The 25,668-nt window shown below is 49.5% G+C and overlaps 1 protein-coding gene across 13 annotated transcripts in view; it reads right to left on the reverse strand.

Moving 5' to 3' along the window:
- The window catches only part of RAP1GAP (RAP1 GTPase activating protein), a 269,542-nt gene that overhangs the window by 5,977 nt on the left and 237,897 nt on the right, over nucleotides 1-25,668 (reverse strand). For 10 of the 13 annotated variants that reach the window (XM_088459482.1, XM_088459487.1, XM_088459489.1 and 7 more), the window contains 9 exons: nucleotides 17,343-17,414; nucleotides 13,412-13,498; nucleotides 9,303-9,443; nucleotides 7,178-7,306; nucleotides 5,659-5,736; nucleotides 4,286-4,395; nucleotides 3,331-3,513; nucleotides 3,127-3,247; nucleotides 2,896-3,007 (listed from right to left, as the gene is read on the reverse strand). In XM_088459482.1, coding sequence (XP_088315608.1) covers nucleotides 2,896-3,007; nucleotides 3,127-3,247; nucleotides 3,331-3,513; nucleotides 4,286-4,395; nucleotides 5,659-5,736; nucleotides 7,178-7,306; nucleotides 9,303-9,443; nucleotides 13,412-13,498; nucleotides 17,343-17,414 — 1,033 coding nt within the window. The remainder of the gene's footprint in view (nucleotides 1-2,895; nucleotides 3,008-3,126; nucleotides 3,248-3,330; nucleotides 3,514-4,285; nucleotides 4,396-5,658; nucleotides 5,737-7,177; nucleotides 7,307-9,302; nucleotides 9,444-13,411; nucleotides 13,499-17,342; nucleotides 17,415-25,668) is intronic. The other 3 variants (XM_088459479.1, XM_088459483.1, XM_088459480.1) reach the window with 3 other exon arrangements.

The raw sequence follows: 25,668 nt of genomic DNA on the forward strand, positions 1-25,668 counted from the left end.
TACTGGGAACAGAGCTACTGAGAACAGAGCTACTGGGAACAGAGCTACTGGGAACAACTCCTGAGAACTGCGAAGAGCTACTGGAATCAAATACTGAGAACAGAGAAGACAGAAGAGTTACTGGGAACAGGAACAGAGCATCCCTAATGAGACCCTGGTCAGGTACCTGACTGTACTTCCTCCGCTGGCAGTGCTGAAGAGCTACTGAGAACAGAGAAGGGCTACTGAGGACAGAAAAGAGCAAAGAGCTACTGAGCACAGCTACTGTGTACAGAGAACAACTACTGAGAACTGGGAAGAGTTAATGAGAACAGAGAAGAGCTACTGAGAATAGAAAAGAGCTACTGGGAACAGCTACTGTGTACAGAGAACAACTACTGAGAACTGGGAAGAGGTACTGCGAACAGAGAAAACTGAAGAGCTACTGGGAACATCTACTGAGAATAGAGAAAAGCAAAGAGCTACTGGGAACAGGGACAGAACAGCGCTAATGAGCCCCTGGCCAGGTACCTGATGTACTTCCCCCGCTGGCAGTGCTGATGCTGCTCATACAGAGAAGAGCTACTGAGAACAACTACTGAGAACAGAGAAGAGTGAAGAGCTACAGGGAACAGCTACTGAGAGCAGAGAAGAGCGAAGAGCTACTGGAAACAGGAACAGAGCAGTGCTAATGAGACCCTTGCCTGGTACCTGATGTAGTTCCTCTGCTGGCAGTGCTGAAGAGCTACTGAGAAGGGCCACAGAGAACAGAGAGGGGCTACTGAGAACAGAGAAGGGCTACTGAGAACAAAGAAGAGCTACTGTGAACAGCAAAGATCTTCTGGGAACAAATACTGAGAACAGAGAACAACGAAGAGCTACTGGAAACAGGAACAGAGCAGCACTAATGAGACCCTGGCCAGGTACCTCATGTACTTCCTCCGCTGGCAGACTGTGCTGAAGAGCTACTGAGAAGGGCTACTGAGAATAGAGAAGAGCAAAGAGCTACTGGGAACAGCACTAAGAACAGAGAAGAGCTAATGAGAACAGAGAAGAGCGAGGTGCTACTGGGAACTGCTACTGAGGAGAGCTAATGAGAAGAGAGAAGAGCGAGGTGCTACTGGGAACAGCTACTGAGAACAGAGAAGAGTGAAGAGCTACTGGGAACAGCTACTGAGAACAGAGAAGAGCTACTGGGAACAGCTACTGAGAACAGAGAAGAGCTAATGAGAACAGAGAAGAGCGAGGTGCTATTGGGAACAGCTACTGAGAACAGAGAAGAGCGAGGCGCTACTGGGAACAGCTACTGAGAACAGAGAAGAGCGAAGAGCTACTGGGAGAAGCTAATGAGAACAGCGAAGAGCTACTGGGAACAGCTACTGAGAACAAAGAACAGCGAAGAACTACTGGAAACAGGAACAGTGCAGCACTAATGAGACTCTGGCCAGGTACCTGATGTACTTTCTCCGCTGGCATTGCTGAAGAGCTACTGGGAACAGCTATTGAGAACAGAGAAGAGCTACTGGGAACAGAGAAGAGCAAAGAGCTACTTGGAACACCTATTGAGAACAGAGAAGAGCTACTGGGAACAGAGAAGAGGTAATGAGAACAGAGAAGAGCGAGGCGCTACTGGAAACAGCTACTGAGAACAGAGAAGAGCGAAGAGCTACTGGGAACAGCACTGAGAACAGAGAAGAGCTAATGAGAACAGAGAAGAGCGAGGTGCTACTGGGAACTGCTACTGAGGAGAGCTAATGAGAACAGAGAAGAGCGAGGTGCTACTGGGAACAGCTACTGAGAACAGAGAAGAGTGAAGAGCTACTGGGAACAGCTACTGAGAACAGAGAAGAGCTACTGGGAACAGCTACTGAGAACAGAGAAGAGCTAATGAGAACAGAGAAGAGCAAGGTGCTACTGGGAACAGCTACTGAGAACAGAGAAGAGCGAGGCGCTACTGGGAACAGCTACTGAGAACAGAGAAGAGCGAAGAGCTACTGGGAACAGCTAATGAGAACAGAGAAGAGCGAAGAGCTACTGGGAACAGGAACAGTGCAGCACTAATGAGACTCTGGCCAGGTACCTGATGTACTTTCTCCGCTGGCATTGCTGAAGAGCTACTGGGAACAGCTATTGAGAACAGAGAAGAGCTACTGGGAACAGAGAAGAGCAAAGAGCTACTGGGAACACCTATTGAGAACAGAGAAGAGCTACTGGGAACAGAGAAGAGCTAATGAGAACAGAGAAGAGCGAGGCGCTACTGGAAACAGCTACTGAGAACAGAGAAGAGCGAAGAGCTACTGGGAACAGCTACTGAGAACAGAGAAGAGCGAAGAGCTACTGGGAACAGCTACTGAGAACAGAGAAGAGCTAATGAGAACAGAGAAGAGCGAAGAGCTACTGGGAACAGCTACTGAGAACAAAGAACAGCAAAGAACTACTGGAAACAGGAACAGTGCAGCACTAATGAGACCCTGGCCAGGTACCTGATGTACTTTCTCCGCTGGCATTGCTGAAGAGCTACTGGGAACAGCTATTGAGAACAGAGAAGAGCTACTGGGAACAGCTATTGAGAACAGAGAAGAGCTACTGGGAACAGAGAAGAGCTAATGAGAACAGAGAAGAGCGAGGCGCTACTGGAAACAGCTACTGAGTACAGAAAAGAGTGAAGAGCTACTGAGAACAGAGAAGAGCGAGGCACTACTGGAACAGCTGAAGAGAACAGTGAAGAGCTACTGGGAATAGCTACTGAGAAAAGAGAAGAGCGAGGCGCTACTGGTACAGCTAATGAGAACAGTGAAGAGCTACTGGGAACAGCTACTGAGAACAGAGAATAGCTATTGGGAACAGCTACTGAGAACAGAGAAGAGCTACTGGGAACAGGGATAGAGCAGCGCTAATGAGCCCCTAGCCAGGTACCTGATGTGCTTCCCCCGCTGGCAGTGCTGACACTGCTCGTACTGTCCTCCAGCCAGGTGCTGTATATGAATGAGTCCCGCTTATGGGGGGTTCCTGACGAGGAGGCGCTGTCCTGGCAAATAAAACACATATATCACCAATGACCCCTCGTTACAGGACTACAGATCACCGGGGAGCCTAATTGTGCGGAGTCTCCATAATTATGTGAGATAAGTCAGACGATGCTATTACCATCCCTGTGTCTTCCTCGTCCAACAACTCGTTCTCTTCCACCACGCTGGCGAAGCTGCTGGCGCTGGACGATGAGCGGGAGAAGTCTTTATGAGCCTCCGGCCTGGTACCGGATTCCGTCCTGAAAGACAAAGTTGTGGTTACCCAAGTGCGCTTCCAGTAGGGCAGCATGGCGCGGGAGAGACGGCGCGCACTGGCCTGTACCTGTTCTTAGTGGTGGGCATCTCCGGGGAGCTGTGATTGGAGGAATTCTCCGACTTTGGCTCCTGAGAGGCATTGCCGCTGTCCGGGGTCTTCTGAGGGCCGGTGGGGCTTTCTCTGTAAAACATGACAGGAACCACTCCTGGCGAGCTGATACCGCGCGGCATAGAGACAAAGGTCCTCAGCCTTCCACGGGCCATTTACAAACACACACACAAAAAACACACCCAGTGAGTCTGAGAACCAATGTCCCCTATATCATACCATATATAGGAAATTGCTGAATCATTTAACTAGTGGAACAAAAAGAGAATTCTGTAGTAGGATAGAGCTACGGGCGTTACTACCATAAGTGCAAGGGTGCAGCTGCTATGGGGTCCATCTTCCTCGTCACTGAATAGGTCGTAGCCTGCTCTAGAGCGCCGATACGTATGTCCTAAGTCTTGTTTCTGATTGACGTCAGCTATCACAATACCGTCGCCCTCATGTCTGGTTGGTTCTTATTAGGTCAACAGAACTCTTATCTTAATCTTAAGATCGGGTGTGACATCTACATTAAATATTGGCACAGGATTGGCACCAGGAAATGCACCCTCACCACCTGATTATCTCACTACAATAACCTTGCTCCACAAATCCTGATTCCTCATGTGCCGAGCTGAAGGAGGCGGCGTAGGTCGCACGATTGGCTGAGGAGATGCTACAGATACGAGGGTGAGGAAATGAGACTTGTCATAGGCTGTAGAAAAGTCCTGAGGGACTATTTCTTGTCATAGGCTGTAGAAAAGTCCTGGGGTCTATTTCTAAAGACCGCAGACCACAATAGGGGCAGCTGTGTCATATTCTGCTTCTATCGGGAGATTTCCGCCCCGCTCCTCGCCGTGCACGATGGCAGATACCGCTTAGGCGCTCACGCTGTGCGCACATGGAAAACCACACGGCTGCCTGGCAGTCTCACCTCTTCTCCTGGACCTCCTGAATGTTCTCTATCCCAATGGCGCTGCTCCGCCTCGAGCTGAAGGGCCCAGACTTCTTCCTTGTCGGACTCTTCCCTGGTACAATCAGCGACTGGAAAATATTTCATTGCTTTAATGTGACATCATGATTCTAACGCTTCTCCAACTACTAATCTGCAGTCTACTGTCTAATACAGACATATCAACCTCCCCCCACTATGAAATACTATGGGCTATATTTTATATATATATATACATATATATTACGCTACTAACGTCCTGATAGTGGGTGGTATACTGTATACTGCTATGGAGATATCTGTGTACAGATGACGTCAGACTTACAGGCTAGGGGGGAACCCCGTGTAGAGAGGAAACTCTAATATCATGAATATGCCAGCTTACGTGTTGTGGGACCCAAATTAGGAACCAAGGAGCTCATTCAGAGCCGCTCGTAAACGGCCGCTCGTTCGTTCCGAGCGATGTTCGCACATCTGCGCATGGGTTTTAGTACGCATGCGCGAACCAGTCAGTGCGGCCAAAAATCGTGTGCTCGCAATATAGCGAATGCCTGCTAATTTGAGTGACAGGAGGAGGCGTATGTGGGTGGTAGCAGGGGAAGGTGCTTGAAAACGGGGAGTGGAGATCAGAACGCAGGCGTGCCTAAAGGTCAAAACGGGCGTTTTAAGGGTGTGCATAATTAACAAAGCAGCATCATTGACCACGTCACTTGGTTGTCTCTTAGCCAGAACTGCTCGCATGATTGCGGTAGGAAAATCCAACCACAAGAATAGCGAGCAGTTCAGACGCCTTTCGATGTACTCGATTAATCTAATAAATAGCGGAGATGACGTAGGATGCGAGCGGCCAGGGGGGCGTTTTTTTCAAAATAACGACCGCATGTTTTATTCGCTCGTTCAGACATAGAGGCGTCAACAGACCCCAAAGAGCGAACGGTCAATTTAAATAGCCAGCCCCTTTTTCTGAACGAGCGAGCGCAAATAGCGTCCGGCTCTGAATCAGACCCCAAGTCATACACACTGTATATACCACACCACCAATGGCAACGGTTATATATGTAGTACACACAAACACTCTGCCCGCACCCTCCAGGACAGACGCATTTACCCTCCTGAGTAGTTATAAAAGCACCAGATTTATGCTGTTTGAAGTATACATGTGGCTCTCTAGCTGATGTAGAACCACAAGTCCCAGCAAGTACAGGCACTGTATAAAGTACACAGAATACAACACACTTCCCGCCATGTGTGTCACCATGGACCCTGAGAATAATTTATCCCATTACAAATCCCAACACCATCGCTTCCTCGCCGGTCCAGTAACCTCATCATGCAAAGCAGGAGAAAACATCCACCTCTTCTATGGTTCCTATGCCTATGGCACTTCCGCGCCGTCCATGCCGACCGGTAGCTTTGCCTGGCACAAGCAATGACTAGCAAGCAGAAGGGAGCGTGGCACGGAGACATGAGGGCGGTGAGGAAGGGGCACCACACCAGGGGCAGAACACAGAGATATAAGGGGGCAGAAAAGAGACGGAGAGAGAAACGTTGCGATGTTACGAGACGAGAGGAAACCAGGGTTTGGTAATGACCAAATGTCAGGAAAACAAGACCAGATATGAGGGGGGGAGGGCAAAGAGTAACGACAGGAGAGAAAAGAGAGAGAAAATACAGGTCATGCACAGAATGGTCTGTCTGCAGTTAGAAATGGTTAATAACAGCTCCAGAATAATGGCAGAGTATATGCCCAAGTCCTCCGATCCCCTGGCTAGTACATGACTGCCCTCCATGGTGCCTACCAATCTAAGAATGCCCGCTAGGCCCCACTACGGTATGACTCCCCTTTACTATGGTCTATGGCTGCCCTCAGAAGAACATTCCTGGGCTCCCCCCTAGATAATCATGCCCTTAATGGTCCCACAAGGGATGCGGTGTTCTGAGTAATGCGATCTGGCTCTAATGGGGCTAATTATGGGCCTGATGGATCTCTGCGAACTGCGCATGCGCTGCGTAAAGCATTCGCAGGCTGCAAGTGCGCCGTATTATCGGGGAACGGATCGCTCTCTGCGTCAGATGGGTGTTTGTTGGCAGTAACCGTGCGGACGTACGGAATTGATGCATCTCGTGGGCGTATCGTGGTTTGTGGCATGCGGACAGACGGATAATGGCCATGGATGGGCGGATACTCGCCTCAGCATAAGGTAGTAAGCAGAGCTGCCCTGGCCGAATGGAAAAAGCGCCCTTAGATGCGTCCGACTGGGAATGAGGCGCAATGGGCACCCCGAGACATGGGGCTGAGTGGGGTCCGCCTTACGCACGGAGGAATCTGAAAACGTCCTTTATAATCTCTTTGGTGAAGCGGCTGCACAGGGTTACGCTACAGTCTACTAGATGCTTTCAGCTCCAGCCAACGTTTGTGCCGCCCAAAGTCATTTTTCTCTGAGCTTTAAGAAAACAGAGTTTTTATGTCCGTTCTGCATTTTCCTAAGACAGGATCATTTCCTTCATTCATAAATCAGCGCTGATTCATTCGGAAAGAAATACATAATACATTTCTACTATAAAAGTGAGTTACAGTAACTGAAGCACACTCAGCATTACACATCATCAGGGGAGTGAGATGTTACTATAACTGGGGAACACAAAGGGCCCAATACACCTCTACTGCAGACTCTCCCCACACATGCCTGGTACAGAGAGACCAATCTGGTAGGGCCCCACATCCCCCGTGGCTATTACTCTCTGGTATGGACGCTCCCCGCACCCCCGTCTGGCCTGGATTATATTACACTTTAAGGATGACGAGATTTGCGGCCACGCCACCTCTCGGTGACCTATAATCAGTCTATAAATCGGGGTGCCAGTAATACTTACTATCCCGGGCAGCTTGGGCAGATCTGGGTTGTGTCCGAAGCTGCCGCTGTGGCTGGTGGACACGGTGTGTTGCTTCTTGCTGCTGAGCCCCATCGCGTCCATGGACTGACTGCGGCTCCTGATGACTCGCTGCAAAGACAGAGGGAACAGAGGTGACCCCCATAGCGATCCGTGGGGTACACAGCTACATGCATACTGGTTACACTGTGTCATGTGCGCAGCCCAGGGGGATGAGCACAGCATCTAGTGACCTCTCCCGTCAGAAGGACAAATCCTTTATCTTATATATAAAATTCATTGGTCTGTTTGTTTAGTTGTTTCTCTGTCTGTACGGTTATGTATTCGGACACCACTGCATCGATTGGGATGAAACCAACGCGAGGTGATCCAGTTGGATTTTGGCCAGGTGTTAGGGGGGGTTGAGATGCTGGTCGGACCTATCCTTAGGTGTAGGCTGGGCAGAACTTTGAACAGGGGAGCCTGTTCTGATCCTTCCACTGGATGTATTTGGACGCAAACTTCACAGAATGGTAGCATTGGATCCCAGATGACATACTAGGGGGCTGGGGTCCTGGTCGGACCTTCTGTTGCTTTACGCAAGGCAGAACTTTGACCGAGGGAGCCTGCTCCTGGGGCTTCCACTGGATGGATTTGGATGAAAACTTTACAGAGGGGTGGCAATTGGTCTGGGATATCTAATGGAGTGTTTGGGGTCCCGGACGGACCTCACAGCGAAATGCGCTGAGCAGAACTTCGACCCAGGGCCTTCCACTGGATGGGTTTGGACGACATAACATAATTTGGACGAAAATTTCACAGAGTGGTATCTTTGGATCCCAGAAAACATACTAGGGGGTTAAGGTCCCGGTCGGATCTCCCGTTGGTGTACGCTGGGCAGAACTTTGACCCGTGGAGCCTGTTCTGGGCCTTTTACTTGATGGATTTGGTCGAAAAGTTCACAGAGTGGTAACACTGGATCCCAGAAGACATACTCGGGGGTTGAGGTCCTGGGGAGACCTCCTGTTGGTTTACCCTTGGCAGAACTTTGACCGAGGGACGCTGGGGAGAACTTTGACTCGGGGATCCTATTCTGGGCCTTCCACTGGATGGATTTGGATGAAAACTTCACATAAGGGTGGAAATTGGTCTGGGATGCCTAATGGAATAGTTGGGGTCGCGATCGAACTTCACAGCGGAGTGCACCAAACAGAACTTTGACCCAGGGGGCCTGTTCTGGGCCTTCCACTGGATGGATTTTGACGACATCACATAATAAAACTTAATAACTTGAAGATTTAAACCCGGTCAATGCCGGGAACTTCAGCTAGTATCCTATATATAAGGTAGTTCGGGTCTCTGTGGTCACATGACCCTGCCAGACGCTATGCCCCGAACGTCTTGCGGTTACCAGGCTGAACTTATTGCGATTGAGAAGTTCGGTGTTGTATTGTGTATTTGCATTGTTGCAGTGTGCTCGCACCCACTAATCACCTATGAGTAACGCACTACCCACTGTAACTTATACGGATAGTAGAAATATTTATATCAGTTACAGTATATCCTGTTTTGATACAGAGAAAAGCTGAGAAACCAATGACGTCTAATCTTAATATTGTGTATACAAATAGTGCAGGTTCATAGATGCAGTACCATCTTCCAGCCATCAGGTGTCACTAGTCACTACTTGTATTGATCGCATAGAGATGAGATGGATCAAAGATGGACATCCACGGGTCCTGCTCATAATCCCCCTCACACGTTGGCCCCTCTCAGTAGACCCTGGTAAATGGCCCCTGCCAAGGATTTTCTCCACCATCCAATCAACTGTCAGTCGCATATAATGTCCTAAGTGTACAGTTTTGGGGTTCCATTGGTAAAGTCTCAGGTCATCCTGAGAATCATCAGTCACTGGTCCCTCCTATCCTCACCCTCCCATCACAACTGAACTCAGGTCTCATTAGTGCTCACCAAATCCTGTCTGTGACCACCGGCCGATCACCATCTGGTCTGCAAGTGTAACCTCACCTAAGCTATCTATATGTAAAGCTCATATTGAGGATCATTGCAACATCTATAGATAGGACTGCAGGAAAATGCTCATCGCCATAATATTGTTGTATCTCACCTTAAAAGATTCAAAGAAGCCCCCTCCACCGCCACCTCCATTCTCCATCTTGTCATCATCGCCACAGAGGCCCATCATGGACTGGCTGTTAATGTGAAGCTCCTCATACAGGGTCTCCAGTAGTGCTGCACGTGTGCGCTCCTGGGGGTGGTAATGGAGATTAATAAATGGACAGAACTACGATTTACCTTATTCTAACCACAGGCAGTACTTGTGGCCACAACACAAAGACTATGTCACCTTTATCGAAACCTGGGGTGACAGTCGCCTTTATCTAACCCATGATGGAAACCGCCGCCCTAATCTAACCTGGGGTGGGGCCAGTCGCCCTCATCTAGCCTGGGGTGGGAACGGTCGTCCTCATCTAACCCAAGGTGGGAACAGTCACCCTCATCTACCCCATGGTGGGAACAGTCGCCCTCATCATCTAACCCAGGAGGGGAGCAGTCTCTCTCATTATCTAACTCAGAGTGGGAACAGTCACCCTAATCTAATCCGGGGTGGGAACAGTTGCCCTCATTATCTAACCTAGGCTGGGTACATGCCCTCTCATCATCTAAACAAGGGCGGGAACAGTCGCTCTCATCTAACTCATGGTGAGGAAAGTCGCCCTCATCCAACCCAGGCTGGGCACAGTCGCCCACGTCTAACCAAGGGTGGAAACACTCACTCCCATCATCTAACCCATGGTGGGAACAGTCAGCCATATCTAACACAAGGTGGTAACAGTCACCCTTATCTAACACAAGGTGGTAACAGTCACCCTTATCTAACCTATGGTGGCAACAGACGGTCTTATCTAACACGAGATGAGAACGGTCGCTCTCATCTAACCCATGGTGGAAACAGTCATCCTCATCTAACCCCGAAGTGGGAAAAGTCATCCTTATCTAACCCAGTGTAATAACAGTCACTCTCATTATCAAACCCAGGGTGGGAACAGTCACTCTCATTATATAACCTGGGGTGGGATCAGTCACTCTCATCATCTAACCTGGGGTGTGAACAGTCGCTTTTACCTAACCTGGGGTGGGATCAGTCGCTCTAATCTAACCCAGGGTGGGAATAGTCGCTCTTATCTAACCCAGCATGGGATCAGTCGCTCTCATCATTTAACTCAAGGTGGGAACAGTCATCCTCATCTAACCCGGGGTGGGAACAGTCACACTCATCTAATTCATGGTTGGGACAGTCACTCTCATCTAACCCATGGTATGGACAGTCAATCTCATCTAACCCGGAGGTGGGAACAGAAATCCTCATCTAACCCGGGGTGGGAACAGTCACACTCATCTAATCCATGGTGGAAACAGTCACCCTCATCTAACACAAGGCGAAAACAGTCACCCTCATCTAATCCATGGTTGGGACAGTCACCCTCATCTAACCCATGGTATGGACAGTCAATCTCATCTAACCCCGAGGTGGGAACAGTCGTCGTCATCTAACCCGAAGGTGGGAATAATCTCCCTCATCTAACCCTGAGGTACGAAAAGTTGCTCTCACCTGTCCTGGTGTGTGAATAGCCACCCTCATCTAACCCAGGGTGGCAACAGTCACCCTCATCTACCCCATGGTGGGAACAGTCGCCCTCATCATCTAACCCAGGAGGGGAGCAGTCTCTCTCATTATCTAACTCAGAGTGGGAACAGTCACCCTAATCTAATCCGGGGTGGGAACAGTTGCCCTCATCATCTAACCTAGGCTGGGTACATGCCCTCTCATCATCTAAACAAGGGCGGGAACAGTCGCTCTCATCTAACTCATGGTGAGGAAAGTCGCCCTCATCCAACCCAGGCTGGGCACAGTCGCCCACGTCTAACCAAGGGTGGAAACACTCACTCCCATCATCTAACCCATGGTGGGAACAGTCAGCCATATCTAACACAAGGTGGTAACAGTCACCCTTATCTAACACAAGGTGGTAACAGTCACCCTTATCTAACCTATGGTGGCAACAGACGGTCTTATCTAACACGAGATGAGAACGGTCGCTCTCATCTAACCCATGGTGGAAACAGTCATCCTCATCTAACCCCGAAGTGGGAAAAGTCATCCTTATCTAACCCAGTGTAATAACAGTCACTCTCATTATCAAACCCAGGGTGGGAACAGTCACTCTCATTATATAACCTGGGGTGGGATCAGTCACTCTCATCATCTAACCTGGGGTGTGAACAGTCGCTCTTACCTAACCTGGGGTGGGATCAGTCGCTCTAATCTAACCCAGGGTGGGAATAGTCGCTCTTATCTAACCCAGCATGGGATCAGTCGCTCTCATCATTTAACTCAAGGTGGGAACAGTCATCCTCATCTAACCCGGGGTGGGAACAGTCACACTCATCTAATTCATGGTTGGGACAGTCACTCTCATCTAACCCATGGTATGGACAGTCAATCTCATCTAACCCCGAGGTGGGAACAGAAATCCTCATCTAACCCGGGGTGGGAACAGTCACACTCATCTAATCCATGGTGGAAACAGTCACCCTCATCTAACACAAGGCGAAAACAGTCACCCTCATCTAATCCATGGTTGGGACAGTCACCCTCATCTAACCCATGGTATGGACAGTCAATCTCATCTAACCCCGAGGTGGGAACAGTCGTCGTCATCTAACCCGAAGGTGGGAATAATCTCCCTCATCTAACCCTGAGGTACGAAAAGTTGCTCTCACCTGTCCTGGTGTGTGAATAGCCACCCTCATCTAACCCAGGGTGGCAACAGTCACCCTCATCTACCCCATGTTGGGAACAGTCGCCCTCATCATCTAACCCAGGAGGGGAGCAGTCTCTCTCATTATCTAACTCAGAGTGGGAACAGTCACCCTAATCTAATCCGGGGTGGGAACAGTTGCCCTCATCATCTAACCTAGGCTGGGTACATGCCCTCTCATCATCTAAACAAGGGCGGGAACAGTCGCTCTCATCTAACTCATGGTGAGGAAAGTCGCCCTCATCCAACCCAGGCTGGGCACAGTCGCCCACGTCTAACCAAGGGTGGAAACACTCACTCCCATCATCTAACCCATGGTGGGAACAGTCAGCCATATCTAACACAAGGTGGTAACAGTCACCCTTATCTAACACAAGGTGGTAACAGTCATCCTTATCTAACCTATGGTGGCAACAGACGGTCTTATCTAACACGAGATGAGAACGGTCGCTCTCATCTAACCCATGGTGGAAACAGTCATCCTCATCTAACCCCGAAGTGGGAAAAGTCATCCTTATCTAACCCAGTGTAATAACAGTCACTCTCATTATCAAACCCAGGGTGGGAACAGTCACTCTCATTATATAACCTGGGGTGGGATCAGTCACTCTCATCATCTAACCTGGGGTGTGAACAGTCGCTCTTACCTAACCTGGGGTGGGATCAGTCGCTCTAATCTAACCCAGGGTGGGAATAGTCGCTCTTATCTAACCCAGCATGGGATCAGTCGCTCTCATCATTTAACTCAAGGTGGGAACAGTCATCCTCATCTAACCCGGGGTGGGAACAGTCACACTCATCTAATTCATGGTTGGGACAGTCACTCTCATCTAACCCATGGTATGGACAGTCAATCTCATCTAACCCCGAGGTGGGAACAGAAATCCTCATCTAACCCGGGGTGGGAACATTCACACTCATCTAATCCATGGTGGAAACAGTCACCCTCATCTAACACAAGGTGAAAACAGTCACCCTCATCTAATCCATGGTTGGGACAGTCACCCTCATCTAACCCATGGTATGGACAGTCAATCTCATCTAACCCCGAGGTGGGAACAGTCGTCGTCATCTAACCCGAAGGTGGGAATAATCTCCCTCATCTAACCCTGAGGTACGAAAAGTTGCTCTCACCTGTCCTGGTGTGTGAATAGCCACCCTCATCTAACCCAGGGTGGCAACAGTCACCCTCATCTAACATGGGGCAGGAACAGTCAGCGTCATCTTTTCAAGGTGGGAACGCTTGCCCTCACCCAACCCATTGTGGTAACAGTTGTAAAACGACAGCCGTGTTTTGCAATTAATATTATCGGTGTAAATGTCAGTCTCAAGCACAACAAGAATCAATCTAGTCCAAGGTGTGATACCATCCCCGGAGAGCGCAACCTCTTACCTCCAGTTTAGCAAACTTTTCGGCTTTATAACAAGCATATTCGGCATTGATCAGCTTAGTCAGGAGATACTCATGGAACTCGGAACCCTGTGTAAGCGGAGAGATAAAACATCAGGGACATATGCAACATGGAGATCTCCAGGTACATGGGACTACAAGTTCCAGCATGTCCTGCCTACAACTGGAGAATATGTGACCGCAGAACATTAACTCTCTATGTTATCCCCGTTATCCCCGTCATCATTGGACTGCAGACCATTTACCCACCACACCCCACACTATCTGTGCATACAAAGGGTTATCATCCCGGCATCACATGACTGCACATTAACCCACCACATTCCACAGTGTCTGGTGCACACAAGGGGTTATTATCCCCAGCATCATGTGACTGCAGAACATTAACCCACCACATCCCACACTATCTGAGCATACAAAGGGTTATCATCCCGGCATCACATGACTGCACATTAACCCACCACATCCCACACTATCTGTGCATACAAGTGGTTATTATCCCCAGCATTATGTCTTTGCAGAACATTAACTCACCACATCCCACACTATCTGTGCACACAAGGGGTTATTATCCCCAGCATCATGTCATTGCAGAACATTAACCCACTACATTCCACAGTGTCTGGTGCACACAATGGGTTATTATCCCCAGCATCATGTGACTGCAGAACATTAACCCACTACATCCCATAGTCTCTGGTGCGCAGAAAGGATTATTATCCCCGGCACCATGTGTTTGCAGAACATTAACCCACTACACTGCAAATAAGGGGTTATTAAGCTGCCATAATGTGACTGCAGAATATTAACCCACTACATCCCACAGTGTCTGCTGCACACAAGGGGTTACTATCTCCAGCATCATGTCATTGCAGAACATTAACCCACTACATCCCACAGTGTCTGGTGCACACAAGGGGTTATTATCCCCAGCATCATGTCATTGCAGAACATTAACCCACTACATCCCAGTGTCTGGTGCACACAAGGGGTTATTATCCCCAGCATCATGTCATTGCAGAACATTAACCCACTACATTCCACACTCTCTGTGCACACTAGGGGTTATTATCCCGGCATCAGACAACTGCACATTAACCCACTACATTCCACAGTGTCTGGTGCACACAAGGGGTTATTATCCCCAGCATCACGTGACTGCAGAACATTAACCCACCACATCCCACAGTGACTGGCACACACAAGAATGTATTATCCCTTGCATCATGTGACTGCAGAACATTAACCCACTACATCCCAGTGTGTCTGGTGCGCAGAAAGGGTTATTATCCCCGGCACCATGTGTTTGCAGAACATTAACCCACTACACTGCAAATAAGGGGTTATTAAGCTGCCATAATGTGACTGCAGAATGTTAACCCACTACATCCCACAGTGTCTGCTGCACACAAGGGGTTACTATCTCCAGCATCATGTCATTGCAGAACATTAACCCACTACATCCCACAGTGTCTGGTGCACACAAGGGGTTATTATCCCCAGCATCACGTGACTGCAGAACATTAACCCACTACATCCCACAGTGTCTGGTGCACACAAGGGGTTATTATCCCCAGCATCACGTGACTGCAGAACATTAACCCACCACATCCCACAGTGACTGGCACACACAAGAATGTATTATCCCTTGCATCATGTGACTGCAGAACATTAACCCACTACATCCCATAGTCTCTGGTGCGCAGAAAGGGTTATTATCCCCGGCACCATGTGTTTGCAGAACATTAACCCACTACACTGCAAATAAGGGGTTATTAAGCTGCCATAATGTGACTGCAGAATATTAACCCACTACATCCCACAGTGTCTGCTGCACACAAGGGGTTACTATGCTGACATCATGTGACTGCAGAATATTAACCCACAGTGTCTGGTGCACACAAGGGGTTATTATCCCCAGCATCATGTCATTGCAGAACATTAACCCACTACATCCCAGTGTCTGGTGCACACAAGAGGTTATAATCCCCAGCATCATGTCATTGCAGAACATTAACCCACTACATCCCACAGTGTCTGGTGCACACAAGGGGTTATTATCCCCAGCATCATGTCATTGCAGAACATTAACCCACTACATCCCACAGTGTCTGGTGCACACAAGGGGTTATTATCCCCAGCATCATGTCATTGCAGAACATTAACCCACTACATCCCAGTGTCTGGTGCACACAAGAGGTTATAATCCCCAGCATCATGTCATTGCAGAACATTAACCCACTACATCCCAGTGTCTGGTGCACACAAGAGGTTATTATCTCCAGCATCATATCATTGCAGAACATTAACTCACCACATCCCACACTATCTGTGCACACAAGGGGTTATTACCCCGGCATCAGACAACTGCACATTAACCCACTACATTCCACAGTGTCTGGTGCACACAAGGGGTTATTATCCCCAGCATCACGTGACTGCAGAACATTAACCCACTACATTCCACAGTGACTGGCACACACAAGAATGTATTATCCCTTGCATCATGTGACTGCAGAACATTAACCCACTACATCCCATAGTGTCTGGTGCGCAGAAAGGGTTATTATCCCCGGCACCATGTGTTTGAGAACATTAACCCACTACACTGCAAATAAGGGGTTATTAAGCTGCCATAATGTGACTGCAGTATATTAACCCAGTACATCCCACAGTGTCTGCTGCACACAAGGGGTTACTATGCTGACATCATGTGACTGCAGAATATTAACCCACAGTGTCTGCTGCACACAAGGGGTTATTATCTCCAGCATCATGTGACTGCAGAACATTAACCCACTACATCCCACAGTGTCTGCTGCACAGAGGTTTAGTATCTCAGCATTATGTGATTGCAGAACATTAACCCACTACATCCCACAGTCTGGTGCACAGAAAGGGTTATTATCCATGGCATCAGTTAACTGCAGAACATTAACCCACTACATCCCCCATTGACTAGTGCACAAAAGGGGTTATTATCACCAGCATCATGTCATTGCAGAACATTAACCCACTACATCCCACAGTGTCTGGTACATACTATTATCACTGACATCATGTGACTGCAGAACATTAACCCACTACATCCCACACTGTCTGGTGCACAAAAGGGGTTATTATCCCCTGCATCATGTGACTGCAAAACATTAACCCATTACATCCCACAGTGACTGGTGCCCAAAAGAGGTTATTATCCTGGCATCATGTGACTGCAGAACATTAACCCACTACATCCTACACTGTCTGGTACACACCATTATCACTGACATCATGTCATTGCAGAACATTAACCCACTACTTCCCACAGTGTCGGGTGCACACAAGGAGTTATTATCCCCTGCATCATGTGCCTGCAAAACATTAACCCATCACATCCCGCAGTGTCTGGTGCACACAATGTGTTATTATTCCCGGCATCATGTGACTTCATCTCCTCTAAGACGTGCTGCTTGCAGGGATAATGGATCCAGGTCTGTGAATGTCCTCACATATATGACTGCTGGCTGCTAATACGGACATTTCCATAGAGGATGTTTCGTGAGCGCGTTTTAGGACAAGGGGGGTAAGTTGGGGGGGATCGTGGCTGTGAAGAGGCTCAGAATTTATCTGGATGCTGTCTGTGTGCTGGGAACACTTCTGTGAGCTGCATAAATCGTGTGAGATCCCTGTGTAAGAAGCATCACTATTCTCAAACGTAACCAGTATATTATCCCCATACCAGTGTGACATGTCTCTCAGATAAGGCACATGAACGTTATTGTCCTCTGTTATCAGCCACGGGATACTCTCTGCAGACTCAACTGAAACAATGTGTGCGATGTTCTGCAGGAAATTAGGGAGATGAACTCACTGGATCTAAATAATTTTCCCTGATTAATAAACTTCATTTCACTTTGCAGACAGTGCCTACCTTGCGGAAAGCTGCGGGTTCTGGAAGTGGCGGACCAAAAAAAGGCACGTCGTCCCGGGCGGTGACCGAGACCTGAAACGCGGGACGGACACGTCAGACATGCAATGGAGACACAGCGCTACATCAGTAATATACAGGAGGTAACGCAACACCTGTACTTATAGGCAAAGACAAGGCGCCCCTAGTGGGCTCTACTGAGAATGCATTAGAGGTAGGGATTACGTCTTATTACACCTTGGTTACTATAGAGATGAGGTCACTACACAAATGTAATCACTATATTACACAGGGGACATTGCTAACTAAATGTGTGTATGAGTATTGGTACAAAGTCTGCTCAGAGGGAACTATCACATCTAATGTTATAGGCAGCACCGCCAGCTACCCGGACCACCAATAGTCTCTATACGGACACAGGGCCTGATTCAGAGCCGCTCGTTCGCTCAGAGCGATGTTCGCACATCTGGGCATGCGTATGGGTCGTAATGCGCATGCGCCAACCAGTCATTGCGGTCGGAAATCGTGCGCTCGTAAAACAGCGAATGCCTGCTAATTTGAGTGACAGGATGAGGCGTTTGTGGGTGGTAACAGGGGAAGGTGCTTGAAAACGGGTAGTGGAGATCCGAACGCAGGCGTGCCATAAGGTCAAAACGGGCGTTTAATGGATGTGCATAATTAACAAAGCAGCGTCATCGACCACGTCACTTGGTTGTCTCTTAGCCTGAACTGCTCGCATGATTGCGGTAGGAAAATGCTACCACAAGAATAGCGAGCAGTTCATACGCCTTTCGATGTACTCGATTAATCTAATAGCGGAGATGACGTATGATGCGAGCGGCCAAGGGGCGTCTTTACAAAATAGCGAGCGCATGTTTCGTTCGCCCGTTCAGACATAGAGGCGTCAACAGACCGCAAAGAGAGAGCGCTCAATTTAAATATCCGGCCCCTTTTTCTGAACGAGCCAGCGCAAATAGCGTCCGGCTCTGAATTAGGCCCACAGACCGTGTCAGCGATTTCCTTACCATCCGTGTCAGTTATACAGCCGTGGCCAAAAGTTGTGAGAATGACACAAGTATTGGTTTTCACAAAGTTTGCTGCCTCAGTGTTATTAGACCTTTGTGTCAGATGTTACTATGATATTCTGACGTAACATTACAATCATTTCGTAAGTGTCAGAGGCTTTTATTGACAATTACATTAAGTTTATGCAGAGAGTGAATATTTGCAGGGTTGACCCTTCTTTTTCAAGACCTCTGCAATTCGCCCTGGCATGCTGTCACTCACCTTCTGGGCCACATACTGACTGATGGCCGCCCATTCTTGCCTAATCAATGCTTGGAGTTTGTCAGAATTTGTGGGTTTTTGTTTGTCCACCACAAGTTCTCAATGGGATTAAGGTCTGGGGAGTTTCCTGGCCATGGACCCAAAATTTTGATGTTTTGTTCCCCGAGCCACTTAGTTATCACTTTTGCCTTATGGCGAGGTGCTCCATCATGCTGGAAGAGGCATTGTTCTACACCAAACTGTTCTTGGATGGTTGGGAGAAGTTGCTCTTCTCCCAACCAAAATCAAATCAAAATTGTGAGTGATCCCACTCCCTTGGCTTAGAAGCAACCCCACACATGAATGGTCTCAGGATGTTATATAGGACCTCATTCAGAGGCGGTCGCAAAAAGCGACCGCTTGTTCTGAACGAGGGCGGCCGCTTCATTATTGAAGTGCGGCCTCCTGGTCGTTAGTTAAGCTGTGGGTTACCACCCACAGCTTAACGACCGCCCAGGTTGATGGTCGCGATGGTAATCACCGTCGCGACCATCGGGCTTACGACCAGACCCTAGGGTTGGGTCTGGGCACTCGTAAGCCCCAGGGAGCTTTCTGCTCTGATGGAGCAGGAAGCTCCCCACTGACATCACTGATGATGTCGGTGCGGCCGCCCACAAAACAGTAGGCGTTCGAAAGGAGTTCCTCTGTCGCTCCGGGGCTTGCGCACGCGTAGTGCGGCCACTGCGCGTGCGCAGGCCAAACCATCGAGTCGGTTACGCACGCATCGGCGCTCGCGACCGACTCTGAATGAGGTCCATACTGTGTACAGGCACAGAGGATTTGTACGATGATCACAGTCACTGAGCAGTAGAGGAACGTGGCTGAAGCCGCCATCAGCATAAATTAGGTCAGACAAGGGAGAGACCCGCGACCGGCTCCCATCACTATTCATCAGCGTCATTCAGACGTTCTGCTGCGCGAACACATTCTGGAGGAAAACCTGAGCGCCATCGGCAAGGTAATCCGAGTATCCGAATTACTGTACAGGGAATGTACAGAGAACATAGGGGTGCGTTACACCTCACATACCGACAACATAGGGGTGCGTTACACCTCACATACCGACAACATAGGGGTGCGTTACACCTCACATACCGACAACATAGGGGTGCGTTACACCTCACATACCGACAACATAGGGGTGCGTTACACCTCACATACCGACAGCAGAGGGTGTGCTACACCTCACATACCGACAACATAGGGGTGCGTTACACCTCACATACCGACAGCATAGGGGTGCGTTACACCTCACATACCGACAGCATAGGGGAGCGTTACACCTCACATACCGACAGCATAGGGGTGCGTTACATGTCACATACCGACAACATAGGGGTGCGTTACACCTCACATACTGACAGCATAGGGGTGCGTTACACCTCACATACCGACATCATAGGGGTGCGTTACACCTCACATACCGACAACATAGGGGTGCGTTACACCTCACATACCGACAACATAGGGGAGCGTTACACCTCACATACCAACAACATAGGGGTGCGTTACACCTCACATACCGACAACATAGGGGGCGTCACACCTCACATACCGACAACATAGGGGTGCGTTACACCTTACATACCGACAACATAGGGGTGCGTTACACCTCACATACCGACAACATAGGGGTGCGTTACACCTTACATACCGACAACATAGGGGTGCGTTACACCTCACATACCGACAGCATAGGGGTGCGTTACACCTCACATACCGACAGCATAGGGGTGCGTTACACCTCACATACCGACGGCATAGGGGTGCGTTACACCTCACATACCGACAACATAGGGGTGCGTTACACCTCACATACCGACAACATAGGGGTGCGCTACACCTCACATACCGACAGCATAGGGGTGCGTTACACCTCACATACCGACAGCATAGGGGTGCGTTACACCTCACATACCGACAGCATAGGGGTGCGTTACACCTCACATACCGACAACATAGGGGTGCGTTACACTTCACATACCGACAACATAGGGGAGCGTTACACCTCACATACCGACAGCATAGGGGTGCGTTACACCTCACATACCGACAGCATAGGGGTGTGTTACACCTCACATACCGACAACATAGGGGTGTGTTACACCTCACATACCGACAACATAGGGGTGCGTTACACCTCACACAGCGACAACATAGGGGGGCGTTACACCTCACATAGCGACAACATAGGGTCACATACCGACAACATAGGGGTGCGTTACACCTCACACAGCGACAACATAGGGGTGCGTTACACCTCACATACCGACAACATAGGGGTGCGTTACACCTCACATACCGACAACATAGGGGTGTGTTACACCTCACATACCGACAACATAGGGGTGTGTTACACCTCACATACCGACAACATAGGGGTGCGTTACACCTCACATACCGACAGCATAGGGGTGTGTTACACCTCACATACCGACAACATAGGGGTGTGTTACACCTCACATACCGACAACATAGGGGTGCGTTACACCTCACACAGCGACAACATAGGGGGGCGTTACACCTCACATAGCGACAACATAGGGTCACATACCGACAACATAGGGGTGCGTTACACCTCACACAGCGACAACATAGGGGTGCATTACACCTCACATACCGACAACATAGGGGTGCGTTACACCTCACATACCGACAACATAGGGGTGCGTTACACCTCACATACCGACAACATAGGGGTGCGTTACACCTCACATACCGACAGCATAGGGGTGCGTTACACCTCACATACCGACAGCAGAGGGTGTGCTACACCTCACATACCGACAACATAGGGGTGCGTTACACCTCACATACCGACAGCATAGGGGTGCGTTACACCTCACATACCGACAGCATAGGGGAGCGTTACACCTCACATACCGACAGCATAGGGGTGCGTTACATGTCACATACCGACAACATAGGGGTGCGTTACACCTCACATACTGACAGCATAGGGGTGCGTTACACCTCACATACCGACATCATAGGGGTGCGTTACACCTCACATACCGACAACATAGGGGTGCGTTACACCTCACATACCGACAACATAGGGGAGCGTTACACCTCACATACCGACAACATAGGGGTGCGTTACACCTCACATACCGACAACATAGGGGGCGTCACACCTCACATACCGACAACATAGGGGTGCGTTACACCTCACATACCGACAACATAGGGGTGCGTTACACCTTACATACCGACAACATAGGGGTGCGTTACACCTCACATACCGACAGCATAGGGGTGCGTTACACCTCACATACCGACAGCATAGGGGTGCGTTACACCTCACATACCGACAGCATAGGGGTGCGTTACACCTCACATACCGACAACATAGGGGTGCGTTACACCTCACATACCGACAACATAGGGGTGCGCTACACCTCACATACCGACAGCATAGGGGTGCGTTACACCTCACATACCGACAGCATAGGGGTGCGTTACACCTCACATACCGACAGCATAGGGGTGCGTTACACCTCACATACCGACAACATAGGGGTGCGTTACACTTCACATACCGACAACATAGGGGAGCGTTACACCTCACATACCGACAGCATAGGGGTGCGTTACACCTCACATACCGACAGCATAGGGGTGTGTTACACCTCACATACCGACAACATAGGGGTGTGTTACACCTCACATACCGACAACATAGGGGTGCGTTACACCTCACACAGCGACAACATAGGGGGGCGTTACACCTCACATAGCGACAACATAGGGTCACATACCGACAACATAGGGGTGCGTTACACCTCACACAGCGACAACATAGGGGTGCGTTACACCTCACATACCGACAACATAGGGGTGCGTTACACCTCACATACCGACAACATAGGGGTGTGTTACACCTCACATACCGACAACATAGGGGTGTGTTACACCTCACATACCGACAACATAGGGGTGCGTTACACCTCACACAGCGACAACATAGGGGTGCGTTACACCTCACATACCGACAACATAGGGGTGCGCTACACCTCACATACCGACAGCATATAGTAGGGGTGTGTTACAAGTCACATATAGAGAGTGTCTTACACGTCATATACTGACAACGTAGAAATGTATTATACGTCACATACTGACAACATAGGGGCGCGTTACACCTCACATACCGACAACATAGGGGTGCGTTACACCTCACACAGCGACAACATAGGGGTGCGTTACACCTCACATACCGACAACATAGGGGTGCGCTACACCTCACATACCGACAGCATAGGGGTGCGTTACACCTCACATACCGACAGCATAGGGGTGCGTTACACCTCACATAGCGACAACACAGGGGTGCGTTACACCTCACATACCGACAGCATAGGGGTGCGTTACACCTCACATACCGACAACATAGGGGTGCGTTACACCTCACATACCGACAGCATAGGGGTGTGTTACACCTCACATACCGACAACATAGGGGTGTGTTACACCTCACATACCGACAACATAGGGGTGCGTTACACCTCACACAGCGACAACATAGGGGGGCGTTACACCTCACATAGCGACAACATAGGGTCACATACCGACAACATAGGGGTGCGTTACACCTCACACAGCGACAACATAGGGGTGCGTTACACCTCACATACCGACAACATAGGGGTGCGTTACACCTCACATACCGACAACATAGGGGTGTGTTACACCTCACATACCGACAACATAGGGGTGTGTTACACCTCACATACCGACAACATAGGGGTGCGTTACACCTCACACAGCGACAACATAGGGGTGCGTTACACCTCACATACCGACAGCATAGGGGAGCATTACACCTCACATACCGACAGCATATAGTAGGGGTGTGTTACAAGTCACATATAGAGAGTGTCTTACACGTCATATACTGACAACGTAGAAATGTATTATACGTCACATACTGACAACATAGGGGCGCGTTACACCTCACATACCGACAACATAGGGGTGTGCTACACCTCACATACCGACAGCATAGGGGTGCGTTACACCTCACATACCGACATCACAGGGGAGCGTTACACCTCACATACCGACAACATAGGGAAGCGTTACACCTCACATACCGACAACATAGGGGTGCGTTACACCTCACATACCGACAACATAGGGGTGCGTTACACCTCACATACCGACAACATAGGGGTGCGTTACACCTCACATACCGACAACATAGGGGTGCGCTACACCTCACATACCGACAGCATAGGGGTGCGTTACACCTCACATACCGACAGCATAGGGGTGCGTTACACCTCACATACCGACAGCATAGGGGTGCGTTACACCTCACATACCGACAACATAGGGGTGCGTTACACTTCACATACCGACAACATAGGGGAGCGTTACACCTCACATACCGACAGCATAGGGGTGCGTTACACCTCACATACCGACAGCATAGGGGTGTGTTACACCTCACATACCGACAACATAGGGGTGTGTTACACCTCACATACCGACAACATAGGGGTGCGTTACACCTCACACAGCGACAACATAGGGGGGCGTTACACCTCACATAGCGACAACATAGGGTCACATACCGACAACATAGGGGTGCGTTACACCTCACACAGCGACAACATAGGGGTGCGTTACACCTCACATACCGACAACATAGGGGTGCGTTACACCTCACATACCGACAACATAGGGGTGTGTTACACCTCACATACCGACAACATAGGGGTGTGTTACACCTCACATACCGACAACATAGGGGTGCGTTACACCTCACACAGCGACAACATAGGGGTGCGTTACACCTCACATACCGACAGCATAGGGGAGCATTACACCTCACATACCGACAGCATATAGTAGGGGTGTGTTACAAGTCACATATAGAGAGTGTCTTACACGTCATATACTGACAACGTAGAAATGTATTATACGTCACATACTGACAACATAGGGGCGCGTTACACCTCACATACCGACAACATAGGGGTGTGCTACACCTCACATACCGACAGCATAGGGGTGCGTTACACCTCACATACCGACATCACAGGGGAGCGTTACACCTCACATACCGACAACATAGGGGTGCGTTACACCTCACATACCGACAACATAGGGGTGCGTTACACCTCACATACCGACAACATAGGGGTGCGTTACACCTCACATACCGACAACATAGGGGTGCGTTACACCTCACATACCGACAGCAGAGGGTGTGCTACACCTCACATACCGACAACATAGGGGTGCGTTACACCTCACATACCGACAGCATAGGGGTGCGTTACACCTCACATACCGACAGCATAGGGGAGCGTTACACCTCACATACCGACAGCATAGGGGTGCGTTACATGTCACATACCGACAACATAGGGGTGCGTTACACCTCACATACTGACAGCATAGGGGTGCGTTACACCTCACATACCGACATCATAGGGGTGCGTTACACCTCACATACCGACAACATAGGGGTGCGTTACACCTCACATACCGACAACATAGGGGAGCGTTACACCTCACATACCAACAACATAGGGGTGCGTTACACCTCACATACCGACAACATAGGGGGCGTCACACCTCACATACCGACAACATAGGGGTGCGTTACACCTTACATACCGACAACATAGGGGTGCGTTACACCTCACATACCGACAACATAGGGGTGCGTTACACCTTACATACCGACAACATAGGGGTGCGTTACACCTCACATACCGACAGCATAGGGGTGCGTTACACCTCACATACCGACAGCATAGGGGTGCGTTACACCTCACATACCGACGGCATAGGGGTGCGTTACACCTCACATACCGACAACATAGGGGTGCGTTACACCTCACATACCGACAACATAGGGGTGCGCTACACCTCACATACCGACAGCATAGGGGTGCGTTACACCTCACATACCGACAGCATAGGGGTGCGTTACACCTCACATACCGACAGCATAGGGGTGCGTTACACCTCACATACCGACAACATA

Source organism: Taudactylus pleione, unplaced genomic scaffold (genome assembly GCF_031769625.1).
Source record: "Taudactylus pleione unplaced genomic scaffold, aTauple2 ptg000912l, whole genome shotgun sequence".
Taxonomy (NCBI): domain Eukaryota; kingdom Metazoa; phylum Chordata; class Amphibia; order Anura; family Myobatrachidae; genus Taudactylus; species Taudactylus pleione.